The sequence below is a fragment of the Ursus arctos genome, unplaced genomic scaffold, assembly GCF_023065955.2.
Source record: "Ursus arctos isolate Adak ecotype North America unplaced genomic scaffold, UrsArc2.0 scaffold_20, whole genome shotgun sequence".
Classification (NCBI taxonomy): domain Eukaryota; kingdom Metazoa; phylum Chordata; class Mammalia; order Carnivora; family Ursidae; genus Ursus; species Ursus arctos.
In genome coordinates, this window is record NW_026622875.1 from 4,752,300 (window position 1) to 4,779,987 (window position 27,688).

General features: G+C 35.6%; 1 protein-coding gene across 1 annotated transcript; it reads right to left on the minus strand.

Annotated features, from left to right (window-relative positions):
- On the minus strand, nt 1-26,975 carry NMD3 (NMD3 ribosome export adaptor). Its single transcript, XM_026497407.4, has 16 exons — nt 26,849-26,975; nt 26,248-26,304; nt 25,190-25,324; nt 22,642-22,738; nt 19,564-19,644; nt 18,663-18,791; nt 18,287-18,377; nt 12,088-12,166; nt 11,312-11,408; nt 9,204-9,321; nt 7,944-8,089; nt 5,201-5,313; nt 4,590-4,662; nt 3,026-3,132; nt 1,842-1,912; nt 1-1,410 (listed from the first exon to the last, which is right to left on the minus strand). The coding sequence occupies exons 2-16, from the start codon at nt 26,289-26,291 to the stop codon at nt 1,277-1,279; spliced, it is 1,515 nt and encodes a 504-aa protein (XP_026353192.1). The 5' UTR covers nt 26,292-26,304; nt 26,849-26,975; the 3' UTR covers nt 1-1,276.
- Between the last annotated feature and the right edge of the window lie 713 nt (nt 26,976-27,688).

Consider the following 27,688-nt stretch of genomic DNA (forward strand, 5'->3'; position numbering starts at 1 on the left):
AAAGGGGAGAATGTTTTTATTTTCATGTTTTTAAAGTCTTGACACAGAAGAAGTAAACACAAACCACAAGTGAAAATTTTAACTAAATATGCAGACGGAACAGGAGCCACTATATAAAGTTCAGGCCTTTATCCATAACTTCAGAACTGGGGAGTCTAATCTTAAAAAAAGGAAAATGCTCCATTCAGCACTTCTCAGTTTCCTTATGTAGTGGTATACCTAGAGTTTATGAATTAGCTTTTAGTTCTGGCATACTTATTAAGTCTGACCTTGCTTATAGAAATTGGATCTTAAAACTTCATTCTCAAGACACTTTAAAACTCAAGCCAATGTTTTTCATTCAAGGATGTCGAAGGCATTCCTTTTTCAAGTATGATTCATGGTTTTATAAAGCATAAAGATCATGTTTATTATTTCACCATCTATATGCTGGATCCTGATATTCTTTTTGATGGTGATATATTCAATGACAGAAACTTATATAAAGAAAACTCTTTCTCAATTTGTAAACCAAAATTTCAAAAGCAAAAATGCTTAAAGTGATAGGAAGACATTTTTATGACACAAGCAAGCTACTGCTCTAAGCTGCTGGCATAAGCAAAAATAACGAAAGTACAAATTCTTATTTAACCTTTAAATAGTCTATGTTGGCTACAAATTCACAAATACTTTAAATATTTTTTTTCTGCAATAAAAATTAAGATAACCCCAATTTAACAGCTTTCGAAGATGTTAACATTATGAATAAAATAGATTAACCTCCCCCAAATGTCCAGTAATAAACTGAACCCCGATTTACCTGTCCCAACGACATAAAAATGATCTTAAGTGGATCAAAGTGCATAACAAGTTCATGTTAAAAATGATTCTTCGTATGTTCTTTTACTAAAGCAATCAATGCAAAAAGAATGTAAAAGCTTGTTTTATACTTGAAGATTTAGGTAACCTCCAAGTCATCACAGCTTTTGAGATTTCAAATCCAGCGCTACAGTATGCGAAAATACTAGGGTCTCCTAAAAAGGCAAACTCAAAAAATTCCACACATAAAATGGCCTAAATATCATTAATAATTACATTCTCCATAATCTCTCCAAAAACTTCAAAGCTATCAATCTCTTTCAGTGCTCTGAATGAGCAATTAAAATAGTCCTATTTATTCAAGTTTAAAACTAAATTTCTCCTTTCTCAATATGGAAGCATAGGCAGAATAGATAATAAAAGTTATTTCATCCAACATTCTGAGCCTACAGATAAGGAAATCATCTACAACACAATCTTATTGTGTCATCATCGATTCACCTTCTTCACCAGTTGCATCTTGGGAAATGTGGAGGTCTTCAAGCATCTCTGCCAGACTAATTCGCGGTGCTCCTTCCTCATCTGTGTCACTTTCCACAGGAATGGTTGCATCTAAAAAAAAACACAAGGAGGATTTCAACCAAATACAAATATGGAAGTATACAAAATGCCTGCTCCCACCATCGTTACTATTATTTAACCATATTATATCTGCAGTTCTTGTATCATATCTAGCACAGGCGTTTACAGTCACTAAATGAATGAACTACATAAATGTATCAATAAATATCCATTAGTATAGGAATCAGGAACTTGAGGGATCATAGGATACAAATGATATCAAATGCGGTAAAACAACATTTTAATAAGTCTTACTGTTCTGCAAGTATTTTTGTTTTTTATAAATGTTTAGTCAAGTTTTAAAAACAAACAGAAGTCATTTATGGAATGAAAGTTTAAGATACCAAAATACTTATACGGGGGAATGCATCTACACAAAAGCGAAAGATACAACTTATATCAAACACTCCTAGAACACTAACCTCTATAAATGTTTACATTTTTTCTAATTGCCTCATCTTCTTCAAGATCTTCAAGGAAATCTTGGTATTGCCTACAGAAAGATAAAGAAACGTTTAAATATTTCATCTTTACCAACAAAGTATGAAGTTACGTTTTCTTCACTTTCAGCACTATAAGATAAATGTGTTCCAAGTATTAAAATCTTTAAAAATAATATCTGAAGGTCAAATATGGATATTAATTAAATACTGACAAGTTTAAAAAAATCTTTTCTTTCAAAATTACATGACTAAAAAAATACACACTTGAATATAAGGTGATATTAAATATAAGACAATGAGAAAACATCCTCCAACTTTACCACCCCCCTCCAAAGTCTTGTGACCAAGTTAAAATACATACACTTTCAAGACTATAGTTAAAATAAATACATACTTACAATATCTACTTAATTTAACATTATGTATTTACAAATACTTATTTTAAATTACTTTATGAGACTGTATTTTGGAAATATTACTGTTTCCCACTCACATTTTATGATACAATTTTATTTAAACTCTTCATTTTTTAGGTATCAGTGCCTTCACCATCATTAAGGCCACTTTTGAACTGTCCAACATACTTTTCTAGAACACAACATCTTCATTTCTCTTTAAGTTGTTTGAAAAATAGTGTATTTGATATCAATGGGCTATTTTCTTTTTATCCCAAGTCACAAGTACTCACTTAATATTTGTGATATCCACAAGGTACTTATTTTAGCTTTTCAAATGCATTGTTTATAATAATGCTGCAATTCTCAGGCCAAAACCCAGGAAATAATAATTAAATGTTAAGTATCATTATATCCTCTTATACTGACTTAATTAACACAGTATCCTCTTACACTGATTCAAGGAACATAATAAGAATATAAAACTAATATTGAATGCAACAATCTTTCACATTTACTCTTGCTTATGATTCTAATAAACTTATGTTAGAATTTAACAGGCTTTTTTCAGAAGAAACATTCTTTCTCTAAAACTCAACACTGTAAAGATTATTGTCAACTGCAATTATATTCAAACCTGAAAAATGTGAATAATGGTTTTAATTCTAAGTGCTTTAACTGAACAATCAGTGATGACTATATATAAAACTATACAGATTTATTATAAGGATTTCCTTTGAGACAATATACAAAGGTTTAAAGCAGGACCTTTCATCATCCGTATCCATGTTTTCTCTATCTCTTGCGAGCTCCTTCAGTTTCCAGTTTCTACGACGCTGACGTTTGGTACGGTCATAATTCTTCTTGATTAATACCTAAAAGTAACAAATATTTACAAAGTTATTAAAAAACAGGAATGAAGAGGACTCAAAGTCCAATCAAGTTAAAAAATGAAAGATTCTGAGAAAGCCAGAAAGTCACCCGACTGATGACAGTGGTTACATCTTAGGAAAAAAAGGAGGGATCAAGAGGCAGTGTCAAGAGAATTTGCAATATTTTTCTCCATGTACTTAATATTTTATGAAAATGCATTCTGCCATTATTTTCATAACTGTTAAAATTTAATAACTGAAAGCTTCCAGTGACTGAAAATTAAACTGCTTTTTTATACCAAAACTTCACATTTCTAGTGTCTTTTTTTTTTTTTTTAAGATTTTATTTATTTGAGAGAGCAAGAGAGAGGGAGAGAGTGCGAGTAAATGAGCTTTGGTGGGGGGGGGGGGGGACAGACGGAGAGGGGGAAAAGAGACTCCCCACTGCGTGCAGAGCCCGATGTGGGGCTCAATCCCAGGACCCCAAGACCATGACATGAGCCGAAGGCAGCCACTTAACCGACTGAGCCACCCGGGCACCCCTCTCATGTCTTTCTTTATACCAAAGTTCAATTCTCAGCTACCATTCACATAATCATCCTGAAATATTACCACAGGCAGAAATTTTCCCTCCCTTTTATTACTACTAATAAGCAGCTTTAGAACTATATTTATCTTTTACAAATATATGTCCTAGGACAGTTTTAAAAACTGTGTAATAAAAATAATTTTACACGATACAAAATCTTGTATGACTATCTTGATCTCCTCTTATGACTCTGTCAGACTTTTATCTAAACTATGCCTCTATTTCCTAATTTACTAATTAATAAAAGCACTACTGGGTGGTGAGAAGGGGAGTCCTTCTTATACCATGATTTCATTTTTGCCCACATCTAAAGAGATTAGTGAAGTTTAAGCAAGCAGGAATTAGGGTCTTTCACATTCACTCTTGCTTATGACTCTAAAAAACTCATGTTAGAATTTAACAGGCTTTTTTCAGAAGAAACATTCTTTCTCTAAAACAACTACTATAAAGATTATTTTCAACTGCAATTATATTCAAACCTGAAAAATCTGAGTAACAGTTTTAATTCTAAATGTTTTAACTGAACAATGTATGAAATAAGCTGAGCCTAGAAGAACGAACCTAAATTAAGTTCTAATGGTCATCATTTTTTGCTGCAAATTTATTTTTGCTCTACAGATGGTATCAAGCATTTTGAGAGAATGGAAATTCAATTATAAGAGCAACGAAAAAAATAAATCTTGGATTTCCCCACAAAGACACAAGATAAAAAATATGAAGACTTTCGCCATTGTACCTCAGCTACAATTTCAAAAGAACCTCTAAATTGATTTGTTATTTTCGTAAATGTGAACTTGTGCATCTTACCCGTAAGAGTTATTATATCAATCCTCTTTAACACAGGAGAAAAGGAAAAAATCTAAAGCCTTACCACATCTGGGACTCTATCTGAGTTCATTTTGTTGACATACTCATCATTTAAGTTACAGTTGGCCAAATCAAACCTGAAATAAAAATTAAACACTTAATGAGAAAAACACTTATTCTTTCCACATTACTTCTTATTTAATGGATGTTCCCCTGAAAGTTCTAAGATTAACATTTAATGTGCTTTCCCACATTAAAAGTTTTCCAGTTTACTATACAATGAACATGCATCTATAGATCCTGGTAAAGATAACACACTCTGATCTCCAAGTTTTACCATCACTATCCATCTTACCATATACTTGTAAAAAATCAAAACAGACATATATCGGTGTAACATTAGAATTCAGTTAGAAGGTTCCATTTAATTCAATTACTCAAAATCTTGGATTAAATGATTCTTTAAGACGATGGCCAAAATGGAGTAGTAGGAGCTTTTGTCCAATCTAGTTTAATTAGCTATCAATAAAGTGAACTGTAAAGTTCCTAAGAACTATTAAAATCTACTAAAGATGGAATACACACCTTTAGTAGTATTTTAGATAGCTTTGCTGGCTCCCAAAGAAAATTTGCAATGCTAATTGCCAGTTTAAAATACTGTAAAATAATACAAACCCCAATACCAGGTCTCCAGGATTTAGAAGATGTCCCAAATGAGTGCGACAAAAATACTGTTTATCTGTATTCATTTCAGAAGTTTTCTGTACCCAGACTTCCCCGAGGGTATGCTTGACAGGAAAGAAAATGCACTCTTCAATAATCCAAGCATAACTCAAAATGCATCTCACAGAAACTATATACAATGTTGACTTCGGTTTTCTAATTTTCATCTTAAAGACAGCAATTGTTTTATTTTTCAGATCTCTGAAACACTCAAAATTAACAAATTACTGTATTGAGTGCAGAAAAAGACTCAATAAGGAATACATAAAATAAATCTTTATTAAGATTTTATTTAAGACTTTATAAAACATTAACAGCATCATCTAAAAACAGACACATACAGAATTTTCAAAACAAATGTTTTCACAGGGGGATAGGCAATACAGACTAAGCAGAAAGAGTAATTGAAAAATCTTAACTCCAGAAAATACCCTAACCACCCCTTGTTTTACAGTGTTCAAAAAAACCCAAGGTTCAGACAAAGCAATCTAGCAATCCCAGTGGCACTACTACTACTTCTACTAGAGAACCCAAATTTTTATGAATAATCAATTTTTTGGATATATGCTATTTGAAGTATAATCCTTTTGTCTTTAATATCTGTTGTAAAAACAACATCTCAAGTTTGATTTTTTTTTTTTTTTTAAGTAGGCTCCATGTACAGCGTGGAGCTGAACGCAGGGCTTGAACTCACGACCCTGAGATCAAAACCTGAGCTGAGATCAAGAGTTGGACACTGAACCAACTGAGCCACCCAGGTGCCCCCCAAGTTTGAAATTTTAAATTAGAAAACCATTAAAGTCCCTTTCCAACATAAGATTTTACAAGCAATTGTAACTGACAGTTCAAATTTCCAGGCTGAATTAAATATAGCACTTGCCAATACTCTTCACTAACAAATAGACATAAGAAAATGGGATCAAGAACAAACTACTAAGAGTTATAGACTGGGGAATTAAGGAATTTCAAAGAGATGAAAAGAGATAGAGGGAGAAACTGAAATAAATGACAGTTGCCACATTTAGGAAAGAACTGAAAAAAAAAAAAGTGAATTACCAGTTTCTTCAAAACTAAACCTATCTCACCAAATAATACCACAAACATGCTCCTTGGTATTTACCTACCCAAAGGAGTTGAAAGCTTATGTCTCTACAAAAACTGAAAACACAAGGATCTTTATAGCAACTTTATTCATAATTGCCAAAACTTGGAAGCAACCAAGATGTCCTTTACTAGGTGAATGGACAAACTGTGGTAAATCCACACAATGAAATGCTATTTGGCACTTACAGATTATATGATTCTAACCATATAACATTCTGCAAAACTATAGAGACAGTAAAAAGATCAGTGATTCACACGGGTTAGGAGAGAGGAAGGAATGAACAGGCAGAGCACAGAGGATTTTTAGCACGCTGAAAATACCCTGTATGATACCATAATGAAGGACATGTCCTTCTACATTTGTCCAAACCCCAAGAATGTACACTTCTAAGAGTGAAACATAATGTAAGCTGTGGACTTTGGGGGATTATCAGGTGTCCATGTAGATTCATCAGTTTTAACAAATGTACCACTCTGATGGGTGGGGACTGATAATGAAGGAGGCCGTGGCATGTGTGGACGCAAGGGGTATATGGGAAATCTCTTACCTCCTCTTCTTTTGCAATTAACCTAAAACTACTCTTAAAAAGTACAGGTTGTTAAAAACAAAACAAATCAAAACTTTTTTTTTTAGCGGCAAAGGAGTGCCCACTGGCTAAATTTGGACATTCTGATTGTCCCAAAGGGAAGAAGGAAGACAGGCAAGCTAATAACAAAGGGGAAAAAAATCCTAACATTACAATGAAGAGATCCGGCTATCAGTGAAACAGCGAAACGTTACTATCACTTGACATATCATAAAAAGCACAGTGACACTTAGAAATGTTCTGGCTAAACATAACCTAAGTTGAAGCAAGTCTTTCAGATCCACTTTCATTTAAAAGAAATACAAGAGATTAAGAAGGAAGATAAATAACATCATGAGAAAACAATAAGAGATCCATAAGATTAATGCCCTAATTGCCCTAGGAAGTTGATATAAAGGGTGGAAAAAAAAGAAGGAAGGGGGCCATTAAGTGAAAGATTTAAGAGGCAAAACATTCACAATCAATATATGTGCCCCAACTGGATACTAGTTTGAACAAACCATAAAAGGCATTTTGGGACAAAGGAGGAAATCTGAATATAAACTAAGTTTACACGAATGATAATACTTTGATTATGCAGAAAAACATTCCTGTTTTAGAGATGTATACTGAAGTATTCAGTAATTAGTGATAATATAACATAAATTCAAAATGTTTGAAAATTTTTAAAGTCAAAAAAGGTTTGCTTATCATTTGGTCTTCCTATACAAATGTAAAGCTAGGAAATGTTTTTTCACAATAAACGTTTTTTAAAATGTTTCTAACATTAAAGAGAAAAACAAACTTAGCAGACAGTGTAAGTCTAATAAATTTCACCACACTGACCACATGTTAAAAACGAATAACATACAAACATGGAAAGCATTTGTAACCTAATGAGGTGTTAGCTTTATGTGGAACCACATTCTGGAATTACTAACAAACTAAAAGACACAGAAATACAAAAGAGGGACCAAAACAGTTAAGCTGGGGGGAAAGAAAAAGATGGGCAGGATGGAACTTACCTTTTTTGATATCATTCCAGCACCTGCACTGCGTTTTAGATCTCGGACTACGCTGCATTCCATCACAATAAACTCCTCTAGCTGTTTGGGATGGCATAAACTATTGAAAGGGTGACTCCAGAAAGTGCTTCCATCAATATCTGCAACTAAGTATAAACACAGAACATCAAGAAATGAAGTATTTCAAAAGTCATCAAATGTATTAGGAAGAAGTTGATATATATGAACTGGGAAACACGAGGTCAAGAGACCACAGTGGCAACTCCCTAGAATCACCATATATTCTTATAAATCAGACCCACACTTCTCAAAGCACAAGAAAAATTTCAGGTGTCAATAATAACTTAAGTAGTTACTATCAACAGAACCCCACAGAGCTAAGTGCCTTTAAAATAAGATCAGGGTGCCTGGGTGACTCAGTTGGTTCAGTGCCCAACTGTTGATCTCAGCTCAGGTCTTGATCTCAAGGTCGTGAGTTCAAGTCCTGTGTTGGGTTCCTTAAAAAAGACTACTTAAAAAAAATAATAAAAAGTAAGATCAGATCCACTCAGTTATATAGTTGTTTCATGTGCTGGCACTTTAGAAACATTACTAGTCATCTTAGCTGCTTAATAGGAAACGAAGTTCTACCAGAGAGATATTCATCCCAATACTGCAAACACCTTTGACTTATGAATTCTAATCGACAAGAATAATAAATGACTTCCTAAAAAATATAAACTTGATTTTTTTTTTAACAGGAAACTTACATTACAGGAAATACATGAAAAAGATCAAGAAGTAGGAGATGCACCTAACAATATGAGATCCTCTTTAAAAAAGTTTTATAAAGGGCATGTTAAAAATTATGTGTAATAATGATAAAACTAGTTAAAATTCATATTTAAACTAAATGTTTTACTGCATTATAAGTGAAATGTTCCAAACTTTAAATAGTTGCTATACACTAAACCTGGCAATGAACTTAAATAATTATTCACAAAAATTAAACGAGGTGAATAAGTCAATTTCAGTAAAAATAAATGGACTAAAACTAGTAAATTTTTTAATGGTCACAGAATTGTTTCTTCAAATAAAAAATATAAGGCCTACTTATCCAAAGTTTTAAAAATGCCAGTGGTTTGTAAGAATTAAACAGCAGTAAAAATCTTGACTAGTTTTTCATAACCATATTACTGAGAATATTTGATAAAATTAGCAATATAAATTTTTACAGCTTGCTGGACAAAACTGTCAAGGCAAATATTTCCTAAAACTTACCTTGTAGAGTATTTGGATCTATGAGATGGACGGCACTGGTTACTCGAATACACACACAAATCTGGTTCATATTTCCCAGGCTTTGTGCCAGTTTTGGAGACAGACAAACAACATTATCCTAGGCATAAGAACTAACATTTAGAGTGAAGCAAATCCTAAATAACTGTCTCCAATAAACACTCATCAATATAAACCTGATCCAAGCGTATGTGCCCAAACCAAAACATTGTTAATTCTATTTATTAACAAAGGGCCTAAAGAAAAAAAACAAATCTTAACAGAAAATAAGCTATTCCTTCTAAAGATGGGAATATCTGTCTTAATAAAAATGCTTTAAAAGTATTTTTCCAGATCTTATTCACCAAAGTATTAAGTTTAATTCAATTTTATTGAAGTGTGAATGCTTACTGCTCTATGTTAATACAGTGTACATTCTAAACAAAGTGTTATAAACATTAGGAGGAGAGTGATTTTCTAAATCTACCTGTGACTTCTTTCACTTTCCCTAAAAAATAAATTTCAGAGGAGCCACATGTTTCTCTTTCATGGCTACCTGCACCAATACGTAATCAAAAATTTAAAGCCCCAAAAGCACAGATGTCCATGTGTATATTAGGAGATACTACCAGCAATGTAGTTACCTGTTTCTAAACTGTATTAAAATACAAAAAAGATCCGGGTTATATTTTAAGCTGTATTTATTCACAGTCATAGGCTCCTCCACTGAAGCGGCATTCTGTGCATCTCTAACAGCACCTAGTCCAGTACTTTGTTTTTCACTTAGGAACAGTCTCAATAGATCAATGAAAATACTCTCACATTTTGCATTTATTTAGTTACTTGCATGAATCACTCCAAGCACTTAACCCATGGCCTAAAGACGGCAACACACCTAGATTCACACTTCCCAGGCTTTGTACCAGGAAAATGTTCACTGTTTTAAACTAGGGGTCTGCAAAATATGACCCTCGGGCTAAATTTGGTCCACTACCATTTCTGTAAAGCTTTGCTGGAACATAGCCTTGGCTATTCATTTACCTATTATCTATAGCTACTTATGTACAACAGCAGAGCTGAAGAGTTAAAAAATAGACTATACGGCCTGAAAGCAAAAACATTCACTTCTGACCCTTTAGAGAAAAAGTTTGCTAACACTGCTTTCTTGTTTGTTTTTTTTAAAGTAGCTTCCGTGCCCCCAACGTGGGGCTTGAACTCATGACCCTGAGATCAAGAGTCGCATGCTCTACCAACTGAGCCAGCCAGGTTCCCCTGCTGACCCTGTTTTAAAGCTATCATTTTATTCGTGTTACTATACACTGCACCATAAATTAGCGATAGTATCTTTAAAGCTTTAGAGTCACAGACCTAGGCACAAATCTTGGCTTCTTCATTTTGTAATTATGTAACTTTGGACAATTCCTCTAACCTCCGCAAGCTTCAATATTCTCACGTTCAAAATGATGAAATGATTTACCCCAGTATAATGAGACACGAAGAAGTGAAACAAACTCAATACTTAGATACTAACTTTACATGGAATGCTCACAATAAATTATGGCACTTATCATTATTAGTAGATATTGACATATAAGTTCCTGTATGGTAGAGACTCCTTAACACGCTGCCTTCTATATAGTAGATCCTCAGTAACTATTTGTTGCATTTTAATTCATCTCTATTTTTGAAGCAGGGTTTTACCTTAACATAAAGAAATGAAATGATAATCTACATTTTAAGTGCTATTCAGATTATTTTTAAATCACAAAAATGATTCTACGACTTCATTTCCACAATACTGTTTAATTTCTTCATGCCAAAACCCATTTTACACACATTCTACAAAGTGGTTCACTGATATTTATTTTAATGTCATTTCCTGTATTCAAACTTTTCATGTGAAAGGTAAGGCAATTTATAATTTTAAGCATGATTATTTTTTAACATCTTTTTAGTATGGCTGAATATGTCAGAAAAGAATCCTTTAATAAGGAAGTTATTCAAATTTTTAACCAATCCCAGAAGGAAATCAGGAGCTAATAATTACATATAAACCAATTAATTACTTGTACTCTTTTACAGACATAGATTAATTAAACGAGAAAAGGTACCTTGCATATTGGAACAATTTCCACAGAAAAAGTGCTTTTGTAATTGTATGTGTTACTATGGATATCCTGAGAGATCAATCTCTGTGAGGCTTTGTGTCTGTTAAGAAAAAAAGTTTATAGTGATAAAAAGACAAAGGTTCCTACTTATTGTAGCCTAGGGAGTATCAATTTTTATCAAATCAAATGATCACTACCCAAGGTCTGAAACAGCTTTCTGATGCCTGCTATGACAAAGCCTAATTTCATCCACTTACATTTCAAAACCTTCACCAATCCAACTGCATCCTACCTCTTTTCAATTTTATCCACTCAAAACCTCTACAACATGCACTCTGCTCAGACCACGCAGTCTACATATAGCATCCATCCATGTCCACCACAAGTCTTTGTTCACACTAATCTCACCTTTCACTATAAACTCTACCTTTGAAAATTTCCAATTTTAGGAAATTTCTTCTTCTTCCATGAAGTTTCTCCCCAAAGCCCTCTACCCCCATCTTTCTTTTGTCTTATTTAAATACATTCAATCAAAGGTTTAGCACTATAGTACTTACCACAGAGTGAGGTCTAGCTCCCCAAAGAGATTCTTACAAACTCTTTGGCTAATAATTCCCATAAAGTGGCTAATCCAATAGATGTTTATTAATTATGTAAATATTCCTACTACAATTTTAAATTTTTTAACATAAGAAATGTAGTCTAAGCCTGAAGAATGGACATGATCTACATTCATTCCCAGCTCCTTGGACTTAATCACATTTAGGTTCAGAACATACCTACAGGGAACTGTACACTGAAGAAATTCTACCATTTTCTGAGCATGCTGTTTTGAGGAATAATAGAAATCCAGACCATCTTCAAAAAGAAAAAGAAAAGCTACATGAAAATAATTCTGCAAAATAAGATTTCCCTCTACTAACATGACTATATCACAAATTAAATGTATAGTAAACGATCAAATTATTAGAAAACATGAAAAATATACCAATTAAGACTTAACAAAAAGACAAATCAGACAAATAATAACAAAAGAAAACAAGATTCACAATTTTAATTTCAGACAACAATGAAATTCAAGGTCAAAGGGGGAGAGAAACGGGCACCTGGGTGGCTCAGTCGGTTAAACATCCGACTCTTGATCTCAGCTCAGGTCTTGATCTTGGAGTTGTGGGTTCAAGCCCCACACTGGGCTCCACACTAGGCATGGAGCCTACTTAAAGAAAAAGGTGGGGGAGAAAAACTACACAGGAGAAGTGTACTTTATAGAATCATCTCCCTAGAAGATAGTAGGAATGCACCTAATAACACAGCACTGAAATGTAGAAAACAAAACTATTAAAAAGAAAAAGAATAATAAATAAATGTTAATAAATAAATGTTAACACATGCACTGTGGGAGGCTAGTATGAGACTATCAAAAACAAAATGACTAAAAGGGTATTGCTAAGCAAAATAAGTCAATCAGAGAAAGACGATTATCATATGATTTCACTTGTATGTGGAATTTAAGAAACAAAACAGGATCATAGGGGAAGGTAGGGAAAAATAAAATAAGACGAAATCAGAGAGGGAAACAAACCATAAGAGACTCTTAACTACAGCAAACAAACTGAGGGTTGTTGGAGGGGAGATGGGTGGGGGGATGGGGTAACTGGGTGATGGGCATTAAGAAGGGCATGTGATGCAATGAGCACTGGGTGTTACATGCAACTGATGAATCACTGAACACTACCACTAAAACTAATAATATACTATATGTTAATTGAATTCAAATAAAATAAAATTAAAAAGAAAACAAAAACAAAATGACCAAACTGACTAAATATAGGAAGGATACATAGAACCTGAATAACTCTCAAGGTTGATTTAACTGAGATTATAGAACACAGTCCCAAGAATACATATTATTTTTAAAAATTCATAAAATATTCATAAAACAATCATGTACAAAGATTTTTTAATTTCAATAAATTGTAAACAGTATAAATTATTAGACAGTATTATCTGATCACACTGCAGTACCATTAAAAATCAGATAATTAAAAACATACCTACCTGCTAGGAAATGCTTATAAAAATACTCTTCCAAACAACCTAGCTAACTAGGGAACTAAAATAACTCAGAATAGCCAAAACAATTCCAAAGATGAACAAAGCTGCTGGGAACTTAATCTGATAACTTTAGTCAAGACAGTGTGGTACTAGCATAAGATAGCTCTACAGATCTCTGGAACAAACTTGAAAACCCAGAAGTAAACTCTGATATTTACAGTCAACAGATCTCTGACAGAGGATCCAAAGAATTTACTGAGGAAAGGATAGCCTTTTCACTGGGAAAACAGGATATCCACATGGAAAAAGATGAATTTAGACACTTATCTCACACCATGCACAAAAATTAACGCCAAAAGGGTTAGACCTAAATTTAAGAGCTAAAACTATAAAATATTTGAAGAAACACAGGAGAAAATCTTTGTGATACTGATTAAACACAAGTTCATAAACATGACAAGGAAGCATAATGGATAAAAGAAAAACATTTACATACTGGGCTTCAAAATTTTAAACTTTTGCAATTCAAATGACGTCACACTTCCTGACTTCAAAATACAAAGCTACCATAATCAAAGCAGTTTGGTAATGACATAAAGACAGTCCTAATAACCAATGGAAAAGAACAGAGAACCCAGAAGCCAATCCACACATCTAGGGTCAACTGATCTCCAACTGCTAAAAATACACTCTGGGGAAAAGAAAGTCTCTTCAACAAATGGTTTTGGGAAAACTGGGTATCCACATGCAAAAGAATGAAACTGGACCTTTGTTTTACACCATTCACAGAAATCACCTCAAAATGGATTAAAGAATCAAATGTAAGACCTGAAACTACAAAAACTCCAGAAGAAACCAGACGGGGAAAAGCTTCATGACACTGGTCTTCGCAATGATTTCACGAATATGACAACAAAAGCACAGGCAACAAAAACAAACAACTGGGATTACATCAAACTAAAAAGTTTCTGCACAGCAAAAGAAACGTCAACACTGTGAAAAGGAAACCTACAAAAAGGGAGAATATATTTGCAAACGATATACACCTGATAAAGAGTTAATCCCCAAAATATATTAGGAACTCCTACAACTCAACAGGAAAAAAAACCTAATAACCTGACTAGTTAAAATGTTTAAATTTTAAAAATGGGCAGAGGAACTATATAGACATTTCTCCAAGTAAAACATACAAATGGCCAACAAGTATATGAAAAATGCTCCAGGTCAAAATTATCAGGCAAATGCAAATCAAAACTACAATGAGGTATCACTTCATAGTCATTAGGATGGCTATTACTAAAACAACAACAGAAAACAAGTATTGATGAGGTTCCAGAATCCATGTTCTTATTCACTATCAACCAAAACTTGCACAAACATTAATAAGGGTGTACATATTATAAAGTATAATTTACATACTGTGGTAGAAGCAGTGAGACAAAACAAACCAGAAGTGAGTCATGTGTATGAAGGAATTTTGTGTATGTAAGAAAGGAGATATTTCAAATCAGTGGGAAAGGACAGAATAACCTAGGAAAAACTCCAACAGGTAAGATTAAAAATCTAAATGTAATTTACTTTTAAAAATATAAGGGGATGCCTGGGTGGCTTAGTCGGTTCATCTGCCTTTGGCACAGGTCATGATCCCAGGGTCCTGGGATTGAGTCCCACATAGGGCTCCCTGCTATGCAGAGAGCCTGCTTCTCCCTCTGCCTGCCACCCTGCTTGTGCTCTCTCTTTCTCTGGCCATAAATAAAATCTTTAAAAAAAAAAAGGGGCGCCTGGGTGGCACAGCGGTTGGGCGTCTGCCTTCGGCTCAGGGCGTGATCCCGGCATTATGGGATCGAGCCCCACATCGGGCTCTTCCGCTAGGAGCCTGCTTCTTCCTCTCCCACTCCCCCTGCTTGTGTTCCCTCTCTCGCTGGCTGTCTCTATCTCTGTCGAATAAATAAATAAAATATTAAAAAAAAAAAAAAAAGATAATGGTGGGAGTATAGAAAGCTTTCCTATGTAAGACACAAAAGTTATAAGCCAAGAATAAAAATTTTAAATGATAAAAGGCATGTGACAATGCAAGAAGTTATCTGCTCCCTTAGGCTCACACTCAAATGCATGCTAGCTCTCTAAACATACATACATAATACACACACACACACACACACACACACACACACAGAGACTGATATCCAGAATAAGACAAAATAAATGAGGAAAAAATAGACATATGAAAAACAGACAATTCACGTAAGACATGAACATAAATGGCTAATACATATATAAAAATGTTAACCCTCATTAGTAATCAAGGAAATGCAAATTAAAACAAGATACCATTATTTTCTCTAATAGAACAGCAAAAATCATAAAGGCCAATACAGTTTTACAGTGTTGGCAAGTGTTTGGGAAAAAATGAAAACTCCTGCAAGTTTGGGCTGTACACTGGCACTATTTCGAAAGACAATCTAACAGTACAAATAAAAATTTAACAATTGCATACTCCTGTCTAGTCAATTCTTAAACTCAATCCTAAAGAAAAAACACAAATATGCACAAAGATAAGGACAGTTAATATGGTGCCATTTGTAGCAGCAAAAAATGGAATGTCTTATAAGCCAATTAACAGGATATACCTAAATAATTAAATATACATGGATTAATAAATACACCCCCACACACACCACACAGGGTGGTTAAAAATAATGAAATGGGACCACATTCAATGACAAGGCAAGGTTTCCAAATATATTAAGATGGCAGGTCACAGAATATTACACAATGATTAAACATATGAGGGGAAATCAATGCCATCACAATTTACATACGGAGTATTATAGGGGCGCCTGAGTGGCTCAGTCGGTTAAGTGTCCGACACCTGATTTTGGCTAAGGTCATGATCTCAGGGTTGTGAGACTGAGCCCCACATCTGGCTCCACACTGGACATGAAGCCTGCTTAAGATTCTCTCTCTCTCTCTCCCTCTGCCCCCTCCCCACAAAAAAGAGTACAGATTATATCATCTTGTTTTAAGGGGCTACCTCTGGGGATAACAAATGCATAAAAGGGAAGAAGAGGTCTTTCATTCACATATACATCTATGTGTGAATTTTTGTATTACTATTTTTACAAACAAAGTTACAAATAAACCACAAACAAACAAAAAATTCATTTAAATCAAACCAAGAACTAGTGGGGGAATTAAAAAGATTAACTCCTCTGGATGAAAAAAAGGCTGTTAAACTTGCAATATATTTGGTTTTGAATACGACTGCAGAAGTATGCCCCAGGGCGTATCGAAGTCTTTTGCTACAAAAAAGTTCTTTGAGTATACTTCTGCCATGGTGATGAAAAAGAATAATAGTGGTTTGCTTTCTTAGCTACAGTATTTGGATCTGCTTATCCCCGAAAGAGTTACTCAAAATAGAGTTACTCAGAACAAAGGTGTATTTTTGCCTGGTGGCTAGCCACAAGTAGCCAGGCACTATGTTAAATAGGAAGTAAGGTTTCTTACCCACAGTAAGTATTTATTAAATTGTGTTTTACCAATTTAGGGGCGCCTGGGTGGCTTAGTCGGTTGAGCACCTGCCTTTGGCTCAGGTCATATTCTCAGGGTCCTGGGATGGAGCACCACAGGGCTCCCTGCTCTGCAGGGAATCTGCTTCTCCCTCTCCTTCTGCTCCTCTGTGCACTCCCACCCCCGGCTCGTGCTCGCTCTCTCAAATAAATAAATAAATAAATTTTTAAAAAATAAATAAAATAAATTGTGTTTCACTGATTTAGACTATTAACCTTATGTCTACTGGTAAGACATTTAGGTCAGATACAAAGCTTAAAAGATTTTCTCCAGGCAACATCACTACATACATCTCCCCCCATTTAAGGACCCAAGACCACACTTCTCTCTAAGTACTTTCCCAAGACATACAAGATATGAGTAACAGATCAATTTGTAACAGTGGAACTCCCAGTTTTAAAATGAGGAGTATGATGTAAGAATTTGGTCATTCCTTAAAGAACGGGTATCTCTAAACCCACACTTTATTTTTTTTTTTTTTTTTTTTTTTTTTTTTTAAAGATTTTATTTATTTATTCGACAGAGAGAGACAGCCAGAGAGAGAGGGAACACAAGCAGGGGGAGTGGGAGAGGAAGAAGCAGGCCCATAGTGGAAGAGCCCGATGTGGGGCTCGATCCCGTAACGCCGGGATCACGCCCTGAGCCGAAGGCAGACGACTAACCGCTGTGCCACCCAGGCGCCCCTAAACCCACACTTTAGAGACTAGGAAAACAACGTATATAGATGTTCACCAGTAGCAAGCACCATCTTAACCTTTAAGAGTCTGCTTAAGAACACTTATGTTTTCTACAATCAGTTAGAGAAATATTCATCCATCATCTAGTACGCATACTACAACAGTAAGAACGAAGAACACACTCTAAGGAACCATTATGAAATCACACAAAAACTTTTGAATTCCACCTTCAAGAAATCTAACTATATCATTTGTATACCAAAACCAAAAATATTACAAAAGAATTTACAGCTCTCAATAATTTTCTTCCAATCAGAAACTGATCTCTGCATGAAACAAGTTTTCAATGAATTTTCCACCACAGCACTTCACATTATATTAATGAAGTTACTGGTTTACCCATCTGGTAGCTACTTAGTGTAAATTTAAATTAAAACAAAAAAATTCAGAATTTAGTTCCTCATTGCACTAGACACATTTCAAGTATTCAATAGCCATATAAGGCTAGTGGCTACCATATTGGACAGTGCAGGTAAAGAACTAAGATTTTTTTCTTCCTAACAGAAGAAACTGTTCTTTTGGACAGTACTAGTCTAGATATTATCAATAAAGATAAGAGTTATGTTAGCTGAAATAATTCTGACACCAATTCAAATGTTTTTATATTTTAACTCACCATGAATCTCTTTGATACGAAGTGTATTCTGATGCATTCCGTATTTTAAAATCAACTGTTCCAGATAGTAGAAAGTTTTTTTGTGCAAAGTCTAAATATAAATGTATTATTAGATTAATAGATGAAATGTAAAAAAGAAAAAAAGAAGACATCTATAGGTATAGCACACTGATTTTTAAAACAAAAATAATCTTTAAAGATTATCTAAAACACGATAGTGACCTATTTTTAAAAGTGAATGTTCCAGAAACCTAGACTATCGCTGGTGCCTAAAGCATTTGAAAAGAAGGGAAAGGAGGAGGTTTTACTAACTGCTTATAACTGACAAAGATGAAACACAAGATGAAGGATTCACTCATCATTTTTCTCTCAATACCTTTTGCCTCACTTGAACCACAGCCTTCCAGAAATCCTTAGCTTCTACTCTGTGGCAATCTCCACACATTTGAGGCTGAACAACATAATCCACCACAAACACTTGCTGAAGGATAGCGCCATTCATCACCTGATGGGGGGAAAAGAAGAATCACACTCCTTCCTTCTTTACTTTCTGTTTAAGAACAAATATTTTTCTTAAAATAATATTTAGTAACTTTAATACTTAAAGTTAGTATTTAACTTATTAAAGTCTTTTTCCATGAATGCTTTGAGGACATCCACAATAAATCAATTAAACTAAAAGTCATAAAAATAGGTAAGCCTATTTCAAGAAAAAGATAAGTTTAATTTGTAGGATTAAATTAACATTTCATATTTACCTTTAATTAAAGTGGCTATGAAGACAGTCTTTGAAGAATTTATGTATCTATATACGTGTGTACGTATAAAAAAAATTAAGACAAAGAAAACTCTCAAAAAAGAAGACATTCCTTAATTTAATTGTTTCCAGACACAGCCAATCATCAGAAATAACCTGGGCAGCTTTTAAACATAGATTCCTGGGTGTCACATCCAGATGGATCCAATCTGATTCACTTACTGTGACTTATAATGATGGTCAGCCAAGTCTGAGAAACACTGTCTTAGCTCACGCTTTTACCTCAATCTTTTTTCTAATAAAAATAACTAAAAAGATTACCTTACCCACTAATCATGAGCAATGGCTGTTCTTATTAATGACCTGATCATCTGGCAGATGACCCAAAAAAAACCCCAGAAAGGTTAAAATTAAGAGTATAATCTTTTCCTTTTAAGCTGTTCAAACCATAAGATAACAATATCCCCGCATTTTCACTACCTACACTTCAGACATGCTGAGAAAACTGTATACAGCTTACCTCTTTCTGAATGGTCAGTTTAACTTTAAGTCTCTTAGAATGGGGCTCAGTCCAAACAAAACCTGCATCTACAAGCCGTACCTTCAAAAGAACACAAACAAAAAGAAACGTAAGTTTCCACCTGAGAAAAAAGATGAAAGGACAACTCACTAACAAATACATTTCATAAGCTTAAGGAATCTGATTAGCATCACTACTCAACACCACCAGTAAAAAAAATTACCATCAGAGGTATGGCAACAAAAAGAGCAATGAAAGGACCACCTAAGGACTACATTAATGCAACTGGTATAATTTAAGCAAAAATTGAAATATTTGCATAGAAAAAAATGCTTTTCCCTTAAAAAGTATACTTTTTTAAAAATGGAAATTATACTTTTTAGAAGAAAGCAAAGATCTGTTGATTCATCATATACTAGAAATCTCATAAACAAAAGTTTCTACTTGGATTATACTATCTATATTAAGCACATGGCTTAAAAAATTAGAGGACGTCTCCTGCTGAACACTGAATCCACAATGGTAACATACCGCTGTATCAGCAGAGGCCAGAAAAGTTTGCTACATGTGAAGAACTCAGTGTAGCTCAATATAACTAAAAAACTTCTCCCCTCCCCAGTTTACCCTAACCACACAGCTATGCTCTGTCTCTAGTCTAACACTTGTTTTCTCTACCATAATTCTCCTCCCCAGATTTCTGCACAGCTCCCTCCCATACTGCCTTTAATGTTTACTCGAGTATCACCTTATCAGTGAGGCCTTACCTAACCACTCTATTCACTTATTTTGTTTGAGTATAGTTGACATATAATGCTAACCACTCTACTTTATTATTTTTTTTAAGATTTTATTTATTTATTTGACAGAGAGACAGCCAGCGAGAGAGGGAACACAAGCAGGGGAAGCAGGAGAGGAAGAAGCAGGCTTCCCGCTGAGCGGAGAGCCGGATGTGGGGCTCCATCCCAGGTCCCTGGGATCACGCCCTGAATGGAAGGCAGACGCTTAACGACGGAGCCACCCAGGCGCCCCAAACCACTCTACTTTAAATGGCAACTCTTCCCTATGCAGTTCTTATCCCCTTCCTGGTTTTTCCTTCCACAGAATTTAGATGTTTTAACATATTGTATAATACACCTACTCCACACCCTCCCCTCACTAGAATAAGTTACCTAAGACAAACATTTTCGTTTGTCATTCACTGCTATATCCCCGACACCAGAAGCAAACTGACACAGAGCTGACACTTAGTCAACGTGCTGAATGAACTAATGAATTAAGACTCAGCAGACATTTGACAAAAGCCTGAAAGCCAGAAGTATGAAATTGAGACAAAGTTACACAAAAACTGACTCTGGAGACAAATTAGGGAACAGAAGGAATGCCACTACTAGGTATTTACCCACAAAAACAAAAACACTGACTTGAAAAGATGTATGTACTTATATGTTCACTGCAGCATGATTTACCATAGCCAAGATATGGTTAATAGATGAATGGATAAAGAAGATGTGCTGTATATATATATATTTTTTTCTATATATAGAAAATGGAATATTGTGCAGCCATAAAAAGGATGAGAGCTTGCCATCTGCAGCATGGATGGACCTAGAGTATATTGAGCTAAGTGAGATAAGTCAGACTGAGAAAGTCAAATACCATATGGTATCACTCATATGTGGAATCTAAAAAACAAATGAATAAACAAACATAAGGCAGAGTAAGACCTATAAATACAGAGAATTGATGATTGCCAGAGGGAAGGGGGCTGGAGGATGGGTAAAATGGGTAAAGGGAGTGGGAAACACAGCTTCCAATTATGGAATGAATAAGTCACAGGGATAAAAGGTACAGCACAGGTAAGACGGTCAATGATATCGTAATAGCGTTGTATGATAAAAGATGGCAGCTACTCTTGTACGCACAGCACAACGTATAAAGATGTCAACTAGCTATGTTCTATGCCTGAAACTAATGTAATATTGTGTGTCAACTATACTCAAATAAAGAAAAACTTCAAGGAAAAATTAAAAAGAAAAAAATTTTTAAAAAGAACCGAAAGCATCAAAAACATTAAGACTACGGTAAAAACTCTGGAACATAAAAATATCACTGCTGGAACAAAAAAAATCAATACAGAGACCAGAACAGAAGTAAATCACCAAGAACACCGAAAAAAAGACAAAAAGATTATAAACAATATAAGGGGAAAAAGACAAAGTTTTAAGCCATTAGGGCCAACATAGACTTTCCAGGGGAAAAAAAAAAAAAGAAAGGAAAAAATTTCAAAGAACTATTACATGACATTTTATCAGAGCTTAAAAGAGAATCTGAAGACTTTCAAACCAAGAGTCCATTTCAACTAAAAACATATCTGGTGGAAGCGAGTCAGTTATAAAGTTTAAAACAAAGACAACTGAAAGTGTTATGCAGAGAGGTAAACGGGGCTACAATTCTATTTGTTTTTTGGAGACATGAATGCACTGACTTTAAGTAACAGGCACAAATATTTTCTTTTCTTTTTTTTTTTTTTTTTAAGGATTTTATTTATTTATTTGACAGAGACAGAGATAGCCAGCGAGAGAGGGAACACAATCAGGGGGAGTGGGAGAGGAAGAAGCAGGCTCACAGCAGAGGAGCCTGATGTGGGATCACGCCCTGAGCCGAAGGCAGACGCTTAACTGCTGTGCCACCAGGCGCCCCAAATATTTTCTTTCTAGAGCAATACTGAAAATAAAAAGAAACCGAATACCATAACCCTAATACTATATAACCTTCTAAATAATGTTTAGCGATGGTTTTATGTATTTTCAGAAAAAAACTTACGGCACATCAGAGGTTCTCGATAAATAATGAAAAAATGATTCTACATTAAATCTTTTAAAGCAAAAAGATTTTTATTTCCATAAAAAATACATATATATAACTTTAAAAATGAACACAGTTTTGTAGTAGGATGCTTACCAACATTTAAGTTATTTTTGGGAAACCTACTCCTACAGGATCTTCTGAAAATAAGAGATTAAAATATAAAAACAAAAACACATATCTACAAAAACTGATTTTAACTGACTGACCTACCTTACTCAGAGGGGCTTTGATTTTTTTCAAACACAAAGCAAGAAGTTCCCTGGATTCTAACGCACACTGTATCCAAGTTGCAGGTGGCTGGAAATATCTGAGGAAAAAAAAAAAAAAACCACTGAAACCCAGCATTTCTCAGGAAAAACAAAAATTTCAATGTGAATCTGCAGCTATAACACTGATTATTAATCAGACAATAATTCCCAAGGTTGATATGAAGCATCTAACCCAAATATATTTAATAGTTTCAGAAAACTTTCAATTAGATCAGTAGCTTTAGTCTGAAAAGTGAAATCTTAAGTATATTTGAGAAAGCCAATCTGATATAATCTATTAAAGAGGTCTTATTACTTCAAACACTAGAATTCTAGTGAGGTCTGACAAAATGCCTAAGAGCTCCCTGAAGCTATACTTTGAAAAACAGGTAAGACATCATCTTAAAATGGCATTAAAACAGTTTATAATAAAGATCTAAAATGCTTGAGCACTGATTCCTCACACACAAAAAAGGTAAATTAGTACCTCACTCTATGTATCAACAATGGTTCAGACTATTCATCTATTTCAAGTCCCTTCCAAGATTTTAAATTGTAAAACTTGTTTTTAAATCTTACATAAAACCTAATTAAATTAAAATTTCAATTCCTGGGCACATGCTTTATAAGATTTTTAGTCCAGCCTGCTCAAGATTTAGGACAGTGCTGGGTACCTGGGTGGTTTAGTCAGTTAAGCATGTGTCTTCAGCTCAGGTCATGATCCCAGGATCATGCCCCAGGTCTGGCTCCCCGCTCAGCACGGAGCCTGCTTCTCCTCCCCCTCTGCCACTCCCCCTGCTTGTGCTTTCTCTCTCGCTCTGTCAAATAAATAAAATCGTTATTTTTTTTTTTTAATATTTTATTTATTTATTTGACAGAGATAGAGACAGCCAGCGAGAGAGGGAACACAAGCAGGGGGAGCGGGAGAGGAAGAAGCAGGCTCATAGCTGAAGAGCCTGATGTGGGGCTCGATCCCATAACGCTGGGATCACGCCCTGAGCCGAAGGCAGATGCTTAACCGCTGTGCCACCCAGGCGCCCCTAAAATCGTTATTTTTTTTTAATTTTATTTATTTTTGAGAGAGAGAGAGAGATGGAGTGAGCACAAGCCGGGGAGGAGGGGACAGAAGGAGAAGCCGACTCCTCACTGAGCAGGGAGCCAGACATGGACCTTGATCCCAGAACCCTGGGATCATCACCTGAGCCAAAGGCCACAGTTTAACCGACTAAGCCACCCAGGCACCCCTAAATAAAATCTTTAAAAAAAAATAAAAAAATAAAGGACAGTGCTAAGCACACAGTAAGTGCCCAATAAATGTTTGTTAAATATGTAATACTTCTAAATATATCATATGTGTGCTTATTTTTGCTATACTTGTTAAGTGAAAGTTCTAATTATCGCTTTTATTTATTTATTAGATTTTATTTTTACATAATCTCTACACCCAACGTGGGGCCTGAAACTACAACCCCAAGATCCAGAGTCATAAGCTACCTCCTGAGCCAGCCAGGCACCTGATTTTCACTTTTAAAGGTTCATTCAAAAACCTTATATAGGTTCCTTTATTATAAGCATGTTTTTGGAGTCAGAAAGGACTTCCTCTATCATCTAATAAAACGCTTTCATTCTGATGAGGAAATTAAGCCTTAGAGAGGTTAATTAGCAGAGTTTCAAAAAACTAGTCTATGAGAAATCCAAGACAAACTAGGTCTCCTGATTGTTTGTCCAGTGCTTTTTTCACTCCACCATGCTTTTAAGAAGACCAACTATCTGTAACTGATCAAACCTCATACTTGCCAAACTTGCAAACTGTAAACTCCCTGAAATAGTAAAGTTTCGTGTGTTTGTATATATGTACATTTTAAGTATTTTTCTGGAAAGATAGTTTTCAAATTCCCAAAGGGATTCATGAACCAGCTCCCCAACCCCCCCAAAAAGTTAAGAACTTCTAGAGTCCTAACTCATTTAGGAAATCACAGGCAATTAACTTTATATGGGCAGCGTCACTGGGCAGTTTCATGCTACTCAATAGCTAACTATAATCATTTGTTACACTGGCATTTTACTAGATTTTTAAAACATCTTGCCAAATTACTTAAAACGTTAAAACTTCAGAAGCTTTTTATCATACATAGCTTCTGGTGACGAAATAAAAAAAAACCCTCATGATAATAACAATATTATGTCCTTAGTAATTTGCTTTCACTTACCCTTACGAACATCAGCTCGTATCTATTAACTATATACATCAAACTTATTAAACCCTTACAAAAAAAAAAAGCAGACTCAAATACCTTTACATTAACTTTACCAGATTAGCAGGGCAAACTAGAAATATACACTACAAAACTGCAAATCCTAAGGTCTTTAGCGACACCAACATAAATAACAATTATATCTCAACTATATGGCTTTATTCTATGTACCCTAGTGTCATCTCAGCATATCCCGGAGGCTTTGCTATATATAAATCTCAACTTTAAGTAGAATAAAATAGTACTGCACCATACCTTTGACATTGCTTGCAGAAAGATACAGACACCTGTTTCGGAATGCCTTGGCTGATGTCTACTTTACTTCGCAAACAGGCCACACAAATATTGGCAGGATTTGGACTAATTGGGACACCACACTCACAGCACAAGCTTAAATAAATAAGGTTTCAAATTAGGTTTCATAAATGCACTGGTTATCAAACAAACAAAAGCCTTCAAGTTAGGCCATATCTCTGCATTAAAAACAAAAAACAAAAAAACCCTGGCAAAGTAATCTTCAAAGATGCTGTAGATAAAGTGTCACCTTGGAATAGTAAGGCAAAAAAAAAAAACAAAACCAAAACCAAAAACAAGGATGACTATAATTCCAAAAATCCTCAAAATATGATGTTGTTCAAAGGGTCTAGAGAGTCTAACAGATTTCTAATAGTAATTATCAGACAGCTTTATAGTCCAAAGACATTTTCTTAAGGTGCCAGTATAGGACTGCCAAAATGCAAACATTTAACCAGAGCAGAAAATTTTTCAAAGGATGGAAAGAGTATCATGTCTAGTGATTCAGTATAATGGACTGGTGTCATAAGTCTAGGTGTACTGGGGACAGGAAATGTTTAGCAACCACTGATGTTGTCCCAAAAAAATGTTCCATAATCAATGATGTTCAATAAGGTAGCCACCAGCCACATGTGGCTACTGAGGACCTGAAACGTGGCTAGTGTGATTGAAGAACTTAATATTCAGTTTTATTTCATTTTGGTTTCTTTAAATTTAAATAGCCACATATGGCTAATGGCTATCACATGGACAGCGCCAATCAAAAACATATAGGAAATATTTTAACACTCTTACGGCAAGTATGTACTACAACAAACTTTCCAACTAAAAATGAATTTGATTGTCTCAAGAAATAAAGCTTTCCACTCTTCCCACTTAAGACAAAGGATTCCCCTCTAAAAAAACAGAAAAGAAAAAAAAAAAAGCTTTCCTCACAGGCAATGAGTTTCAAAGACTCGCTTTAGTATCTTTAAATATCTTTAAATTTAAAGGGAATGGGGGAAAGGGATACGACTCACATGTGTCCAGGGGTGCGGTCGGCGGATTCTGTCATATACTCCATTTTTCTGTATACGCTGATTTTAAGAGAGAGAATGAACTGTGGGACTTAAGTCATTTGCCTATTCAGCCCTATACAAATCTTCCTTCTCCTCTTAATAAGGTAGCCAAGCCTCATAAAGCAGCAAATAACAACTAATTCCACGTGGCAACTCCAAGAAGTAACTTCCTTTAATATCAGAACCCAGGGAATTCCGGAGTTTCCCATATGTAAGAGCCGTGGGCCACTAAACCCGGCCGCTGACTGCGGGCATCACCTCGGCGCCAACCCCGACGGGCCCAAGCAGGGGTCTGAAAGGGCCGGGGCCGCCACCCTCACCCTCACGTCTGCAGCGACCAGGCCTAGGACCCGCGCTGAAACATCGCCGGCGGTGTCCCTGCGCCGCGGGCCACCCACCCCGACTCCGCACCCCGCCGGTGGGACCTCACGCAGGCTCCCAGACCGCGGCGCACACGCGGCACGCACGCGGCCTGAGGCCTGCCCCGACTGGGGGAATCCGCCCTACTCTCAACTCGGGGGCCCCGCGCGACAGCAAGCCGGATCTCGGCCCCAGAACCTACTTAGCTAGTCTGGAACACACCCAGATATGCGGGAAAAATGCGACAGAACAGCCCCTATTGCCCGCTTAGCACCGACCGCAGCCAGCTCCAAGGTAGCAGAAGATCTCGCGAGAGAAGAGCTCGAAATCCCGCGGTCCGAGAGGGGGGAGTTAAAGGGGCGGCTAGGGGGCGGAGGAAGAGGGCAAGGCAAAGGCGAGCGGTGGGGGTGGGGTGGGGCTTAGAGGCAGGGCAAGTGGGAAGGAGTGGGGAGAGAAGGCGTGGCTTCCCTCGTGCAGTGGTGCCTGAGTCTTGCACGGACTTTCCAACTCTTCTTTTGGGTTATTTTACTTCCCGATTTTCCCTGGCCAGAGTTCACTCCAAGCTAACGTCGCCCACGTGTATAAATCACTTTTCAGATATCCCGATTGGGAGCTTGCTTGCTTCTTGGTTAAATGATTATATAAAAGTTATCTGTAAACAGTACCACACACAATACACAAAGAAATTAAACTCCATCAGAGGCAGTGTCTTTGTCTCTTTTGTTCCCATCATATGCCTAATGCCTGCTACATGGTAACTACTCAAATGCATATTTGTTGAAGAGATGAAAGGAAGAAAGATAAGACCCAATTATTTGTGAAGTCTGTTATTTTTAGTCCACTAATTGTTAAAATGGGCTTCCCTTGGTGCATTTAGTATTTCCTTATGACTTTATACCTTGATCTTAGAACAACACAGACCATGTGTAACCACTCTTTCTCGTGACAGAATTTCAAATACTTAAAAAGCACAATCATTTTTTCTGTCTTCTCACCCCAAATTTCAAGGCATAAGCAAGGTCATTTAATAGAAGGTGATCAA

Bases quoted from the DNA above. Each gene is read 5' to 3' on its own strand.
- NMD3 (XM_026497407.4), bottom strand. From the start codon at position 26,291: ATGGAGTATATGACAGAATCCGCCGACCGCACCCCTGGACACAT. The intron at 25,325-26,247 runs GTGAGTCGTATC...TATTTATTTAAG, and splicing joins GACCGCACCCCTGGACACAT to CTTGTGCTGTGAGTGTGGTG. The intron at 5,314-7,943 runs GTAAGTTCCATC...TTTCCTGTCAAG, and splicing joins CTGGAATGATATCAAAAAAG to CATACCCTCGGGGAAGTCTG.